Below are 7,500 nucleotides of genomic sequence, written 5' to 3'. Positions count from 1 at the left end.
ACTGCGCTGTGCCACGCAGGGGGAAATTATTCTTTAGCGTCTTTAATCTTCTCTTGCTTTTTCCCTCTTTCCCTCTTTCCCTCTTCCCCTCTTCCTCTCTCTCTCTCTCTCTCTCTCTCTCTCTTTCTCTTTCTCTTTCTCTTTCTCTTTCTCTTTCTCTTTCTCTCTCTCTGTCTCTCTCTCTCTCTCTCTCTCTCTCTCTCTCTCTCTCTCTCTCTCTCTCTCTCTCTCTCTCTCTCTCTCTCCCCCCCTCTCTCTCTTCCTCTTCTTCTCCCTTTCTTTCCGTCTCTTGGTCCCCACCGTGTTCAACTAATGCTCCAGCCTAGCCCCAGCCAGGCGGTGCCTTTTTACATATCATCCTGCGTGTTTGCTGGTGTTTGTGGTCCAAATAGGCGGAGAGGGCCGGGTGCTGCGTGGCGCTCTGAAGCTCCCAGCATCCTCGGCCAGTGGCAGCAGTGCCATGCCGTGCCGCGCTCTCCTCCCCCCTCGCCCTCCGCCCCTCCGCCCTCTGTCCTCTGATGTTTTATTCACCGCTATTTACACTCTTTTCCCCTCCTCCTCCCCGTCTTTCATTCTCCACAGATTTTAAGGCAGTTTTGTAGGCAGGCAAACTTTAGCGGACCCCTGCGACCACACGTGCACGCACGCACGCATGCAAGACACAGACACAGACACAGACACAGACACAGACACAGACACAGACACACACACAGACACACACACAGACACAGACACACACACAGACACACACACAGACACACACACAGACACACACACAGACACACACACAGACACACAGAGAGACAGACAGAGAGACAGACAGACACAGAGACAGACAGACACACACACAGACACACACACAGACACAGAAAGACAGACACACACACAGACACAGACACAGACACAGACACAGACACAGACACACACACACACACAGACACAGACACAGACACAGACACAGACACAGACACACACACACGGACACACACACACACACGGACACACACACAGACACAGACACACACACACAGACACACACACACACACACAGACACACACACACACACACAGACACACACACACAGCAAGTCCTAACCCCCTAACCCTATCCTGCAAACCCCCCTTGCCCCCCCCCTCCCTTATCGAGGCCCTGCCATAGAGTGATAAATGCATCCCGTGGTGTTGGGGTGACGTGTGTGTGTGTGTGTGTGTGTGTGTGTGTGTGTGTGTGTGTGTGTGTGTGTGTGTGTGTGTGTGTGTGTGTGTGTGTGTGTGTGTGTGTGTGTGTGTGTGTGTGTGTGTGTGTGGATGGCATGCCTCTCTGCGTGTTGCGTGCATGACTGTGTGTGTGTGGATGGCTGTGTTAGAAAGAGGAGGGAGGGGGCGCTGCAGATGAAACAGCCTCCCTTCTGCTCTTTCATGTCCCCCAGCCCAGTGCGCTGGCACTGCCCTGCCCGGCTGCCGCTGGCTCACAGCACAGCAAGGGCCAGGGGAGGCCACGGCCACGGCCACACTCACCCGCTCTGCTCCGATATTCTCCTCACAGCACAGCACAGCACAGCACCAGGCTGCAGAGTGCAACTTCACACAGCAGCTGGAGCAGCCATGGATGGATGGATGCAGGGAGGGAGAGAGAGATGGATGAAGAGGGAGAGAGAGAGACTGAAGGAATATATGAGGAGAGAGAGGGAGAGACTGAAGGATATAGGAGAGGACAGAGAGACAGAGGGAGTAGAGAGGGTAAGCACAATGAAATTAGAGTGGGGAGCCGGGTAGGGGGTATTGGAATGAAGGTGAAAAATGCAAAGTGGAAGAAAGGGATAAAAAAACGGAGGGAGAGCAGATTGGAATGGCATGGCCGAGGGAGAGGGGAAATAGGGGATAAAAAGAAGGGGGATTGAAATGTGCTGAGTTGGAGAGAGGGAGAAAGAGAGAGCAGAAATGTAGAGAAACAGCAGAGGAGGGAGGAGGAGAGCAGAAATGCGAGAGAGAGGGAGGGGGGGAGTAGAGTAAAAAATCAGGAGAGGAGGGGAACGGGGAAGAGAAAGGGAATACGCAGGAGAGAAGAATGAGAGAATGAGAGCTGCGTGTGCTGGCTTCAGGTGCCCTGGCCAGATTAGCGCAGAGGGAAGCGGTGCGGGCCCAAGCCAAGCCCAGGCCCCGGTGCTATGGGTTCCGGAATGTTGGCCCTCAGAACACCACGCCAACAGAACCCTCTTTGTGCTAGGCCTCCACTGGCCAGCATTCACCCGCGTGGTCAAACGGGGAGCGGTGGGGTTAGATGGAGTGGAGGAAGAGAGGTGAGGAGAAGAATGTTGTAGGAGTAGGAAAAGACGGAGTAGATTGTTGGAGGAAAGAAGATAAATTAGGAGAAGACTATTCTTGGGGTAGAAGGTGAAGTGAAGGTGGTCGAGGAGGAGAGCGTTGAAGTGAGGAGAGGAGACGAGGATTCTGGGTGCAGGAGGAGGTAGAGGAGAAGACGAGGAGAGTATAGAAGGAGAGAAGTGTTCTTTAGGGGGGAGGGAACTGGTGAGAAGGAGAAAAGTGTTCTGGGAGGAGGAGAAGAGAACTGGAGGAATGGAGGCCACATCAGAAACCCAGGCAGGTGGCATCACAGTACACCTCTGCAGAGGGGAGAGGAAAGGAGAAGGGTATCTTAGCAGCCCAGGTGTGGAGCAGATGGTTCCTGAGGTGCCCCAGGACCAAACGACAAACATCAGACACAGATTAAGATGGACAGCCTCCTCCTAGAGGAGAGAAAGAGAGATGGTGGAGAGAGGAGAGTGAAAGATGGCGGAGAGACGAGAGCGAGCGCAAGAGATGGCAGGAGGGGTGAAGGAAAGGGAAAGCAGGGGGTTTAGGCATGGAGGAGGAGTGTGGAGGGGCAAAAAGGTCTGGCGGTGTCGCATGGAGACATCTCCTTGCGCAAGTTTACCCAGCAGCTTGTAACTATCTCTCTGGCCCCTCTCTCTGGCCCGTTGGCGATATCGCTCAGGCCCCCCTATCAGCTGCTGTATATTCATCGCTTTTGTTGCCGCGCCGCGTTCCCTTTCTCACCGAGACGCCGGCTGCCATTGTGCGCTGAGGGCTATCCGTGTCGATCGCTCCCCCTTATCTTGCCGCCGTATTCATGTGGAAATAAGGGGGAAAAATAAGGCTTCTCTGAGCATGCCACACATTGGTCCACACACACACACACCAACTCACTCTCACATGCACACTCTCTATCTCTCTCTGTCTGTCTGTCTGTCTGTCTGTCTCTCTCTCTCTCTCTCTCTCTCACACACACACACACACACTCACATGCACACGCACACGCACACACACACACACACTAGGGGTGGTACTGTTCACAAATTTCACGGTTCGGTTCATATCACGGTGTCAAGGTCACGGTTTTCGGTTCTCTACGGTTCTTTTTTTTTTGTTCATGATAAATGATTGGGAATGGGAATATTAAACAATATTTATATAACTGCAGTTAAAAAGCGATGTATAGGCTTATAATAGGCTTATTGTATAGGTTCATAATTTGAAAATGGTGTGATTTTAATTGTGTCATCCTCTGATTGGTCTTATACGCTAATGTTTTAATCAGAGAGACTGGATAAGATACTCCTAGAATGTCTGTTTTACATATTTTTCTGGGCAGCACATGAATTGCGGTTTGCGACGGATTGCACGGTTCGGTTCGGTATGTGTGTGAATTGTACGGTTTCGGTTTTCGGTGCGGTTTGTGCCATCCCTAACACACACACACACACACACACGGCCTGCCATAGCCACGCTCTGTGTTGCTCTCACCATATCTTTGGAAACCTTTGCATTGGTTCCAATGACTGTCTTTTGTTTTCTCTACATTGATATGTCCCCACATCAATCATTGTGACTTTGTTGATATTTATTTTGCAGTGATGTGTTTGTGTGGTATTTGTTGTTTTGTGCTTGAATGTTTGTTTAATGGTATTTTTGTCTTGCTGCGTTTTTATTTGTTGTTTGCATTGCTGTATTTGTGTGTCTGCTATTGTCAGTCTTGTGTTTTATATGGTGTGTGTGTTAGAATGTGACATTGGTATGTATGTGTTGTGGCATCTCTCTTGTCCATCTGATTGTCCGTAATGGTAGTGAATATGTTCATATGTACGGTAGTATCGGTACGTGTGTGTGTGTGTGTGTGTGTGTGTGTGTGTGTGTGTGTGTGTGTGTGTGTGCGTGCGTGCGTGCGTGTTGATAGAACAATTTTCAGACTCAATAACCTCACCCAACTCTTGGATGAAAGACAAGATGACATAGGACAAAACCTCCTCATATTTTAAATTCAGCACAATGGTAAAGGTGCAGCCATTCAGTAATAAAAGTGCACAGTTTTATTCAGGTACAATCTTAAAGTCGGATCCTTATTTAACAGGGCTGTTCTATTAGTAGTAGAAGTTAGCCTGGCAAGCCAAACAAAATCTCCAGCATTGTGATTGGTCCATCAATTTCAGGGCCTGGGGCATTGTCCGAGGCTAGACCCACTCACAGGCAAAAATAATCTTGGCCGCTGGCGGGTGGGGCTAGTTCACTAGGCTAAGTAGTAGTAGTAGTAGTAGGTATAAATGAACCTTGTTCTCTCTCTGTGTTGTTCTGGCATCTCACCTGTTCATGTGGTGGTGTTCCGACAGGTGTGCTGAACAGCCGACACGTGGACCTGAAGCTGAAGAAGCTGGTGGAGGTGCGACCTGCGGGAAGCTCTCCTTCCTCCTCATCCTCCTCTTCCTCGCTCACCGCCTCCACCACCTCCCCGACCAGCCCCACCGACGGCATCGACATGGAGCATGTGAGTGGCCACGTTCCTTTCCTTTTTCGACTTTATTTGATACGACAGTGTGAATACGTGTACATTCACATTCGATCTCTATCTATGATGCAGACACCCTCATGAAGGGGTTACAGAAAAACAACGAAACATTAAACACACATGTAGACGACTTTTCTAGTCTATTGTCAATGCCACACACAGCACACACAGTTTTTCCTCATTTATAATTTGCTTTGGGTAAAAGCTAAATGCAATGTTAGGTGCAATGCAATTTCCATAAACATCCTCACACCTCAGCCATGCCTTTGCCCCATCAAAGTCTGCGCCACATGCACAAACACACACACATGCACAAACACACACATATGCACAAACACACACACACATGCACAAACACACACACACATGCACAAACACACACACACATGCACAAACACACACACACATGCACATACACACACACACATGCACATACACACACACACATGCACATACACAAACACGAGCGCATTCACTCCACTTGCTCACTCGCTCACTATCTGACCGCGCAGCCTCGGCGGGGTCAATCAAATACATTGAGTTGCATCGACCCCACCTCACCTCCAGTTGATTTCTTTATGCACTCCCTCTCTCCCTCCCGTTTGACTAACTCTGCCTTTATTAGCTCAATGCTTCTCCGCGAATCGAAAAAAAAAGAGTGAAGGGACGGGAGAGAGGGGGAAAAAAACTGAAATTGTGAAGAGGTGTAAAGCCCAAGCACACACACACGAAGGCATAATTACAACTGGGCTTGCTCGGTGACGTGGAGACTGACTGTCCCATCAAGTCTGACCTTTTCAGCAGTGGAGCATCGAGCATCCAGGAGGGGGTGTGTGTGGTGGCAGCTCTGGCGAGTATCGACAGCCCGGGTGGCGCTCGCTAACCCTGACATCTGTTCCATGGATTTCAAATCATGTCACGGCAAAAGGGCCACAGCTGTCAAATCTACTAGCGGCGCGCTGTGTGTGTGTGTGTGTGTTTGTGTGTGTTTGTGTGTGTGTTTGTGTGTGTGTGTTTGTGTGTGTGTATGTACATCTCCCTCTCTCCATTTCGTGCACATACTTCCTCTCTTGCTGACTCTCTCTCTCTCTCTCTCTCTCTCTCTCTCTCTCTCTCTCTCTCTCTCTCTCTCTCTCTCTCTCTCTCTCTCTCTCTCTCTCTCTCTCTCTCTCTCTGTAGTTCTGTCTCTTGCCCAGTGTCCCTCCCTCCCTCCCTCTCTTTCTCTCTCTCTCTCTCTCTCTCTCTCTCTGTCTCTCTGTCTCTCTCTCTCTCTCTCTCTCACAACCTCTCTCGCTCTCGCTCTAAACTCTTCTTCCTTCTCGCCACCTCTCCTGGGTGTGCAGTGGGCTTTGATGACTGTTTTTGCTGATTAGCTTCATTAAGGTGAGAGAGAGGGGAGCGGGAGGCTAAGGACTATGACCTGATGACAGATTTGTACATGTTGCTAAAGGAAGGGATGAACATATTTTGGGCTAGGTAAGCTCTTTGTGTGTGCGTGTGCGTGCGTGCGTGCGTGCATGCGTGTGTGTGTGTGTTTGTGCGTGTGCGCGTGCACACACTCGTTCATGTGTGCGCGCGCGTGCGTGCGTGTGTTCATATGCGTGTGGGTACAGGGCCAATGTTTTTCCTTTTCCTTCTGGGGAAGTGGGGTGGGCATCCTCTTGTATCCAGAGCCCCCAGGTGGTGACTGGGAGTCACATTTGAGGCCCCCTTCAAACCCACCGGCACACATCTCCTCTCACACTCCCTTTCACCCTGCCCTTCTCTCTCTCTGTCTCTCATTTTTTCCCTTCTCTCTCTCCTGTTCTCCATCGTCCCCTCTTTTCTGTCTTTCTCCATTCTCTCTCTCCTTTTCTCCCTGTTGTTTTCTTTCTCCCTCTTCCTATTGCTTTCTCTGTGTGTTTCTCTATGTATCCCTCTCCCTTATTCCTCCTCCCGCCCCCTCACACACACACACTCACACACTCACACACACACACTCACACTCACACACACACACACACACACACACACACACACACACACACACACATACACACACACACACACACACACACACACACACACACACACACACACACACACACACACACACACACACACACACACACACACACACACACACACACACACACACACACACACACTCTTTCTGTCTGTCTCAGTATTTTTTCCCTTTTGGATCACCCTGCTGACGGAAAGGATTTCCTCCACCCAGATGTACGGGGACAGCTTTGATGTGCCAAGACAATGACTTTCATTGCTCTCTCTCTCTCCCCCTGTAGCCAGCCAGTGTTGAAAGTGATCCCCTCTCCCTCTCGGGCTCTCCCCTCCTCAGACAAAGAGCAGCCACAGAGAGGCTCTGGCTCTGGCTCTGGATCGGCTGGCTGTGCCTCTGCCTGTGCCTGTACCTTTGCCTGTGTTCGCTGCACTGCTTTCGACAGCAGGGGGGAAGCCACTGCGGCCTCCTGGCCTCTGCCTGGTAGCCTCCCCTCCCCTGCCCTGCCCTGCCCTGCCCTGCACTGCTCTACCCTAGTCTAGGCCTTTACTCTGCATCTCCAAAATACCCTATAGCAGAGTGGACAGTTGGCTCGGGTAGGGTAGGGTAGTATGTTGTCTTGGCTGAATTTGGTAGGGGGGGAACAAGTTTAGGGTTTGTT

General features: G+C 50.6%; 1 protein-coding gene across 2 annotated transcripts in view; it reads left to right on the top strand.

Moving 5' to 3' along the window:
- ehbp1 (EH domain binding protein 1) overlaps positions 1 to 7,500 on the top strand; it is a 286,125-nt gene that overhangs the window by 216,718 nt on the left and 61,907 nt on the right. For both annotated transcript variants that reach the window (XM_063192821.1, XM_063192822.1), the window contains exon 18: positions 4,665 to 4,819. In XM_063192821.1, coding sequence (XP_063048891.1) covers positions 4,665 to 4,819 — 155 coding nt within the window. The remainder of the gene's footprint in view (positions 1 to 4,664; positions 4,820 to 7,500) is intronic.

This window comes from Engraulis encrasicolus, unplaced genomic scaffold (assembly GCF_034702125.1).
Source record: "Engraulis encrasicolus isolate BLACKSEA-1 unplaced genomic scaffold, IST_EnEncr_1.0 scaffold_25_np1212, whole genome shotgun sequence".
NCBI classification, from domain to species: domain Eukaryota; kingdom Metazoa; phylum Chordata; class Actinopteri; order Clupeiformes; family Engraulidae; genus Engraulis; species Engraulis encrasicolus.
The sequence above is the reverse complement of the archived record's forward strand: the minus strand, read 5'-3'. Positions and strand labels throughout refer to the sequence as shown.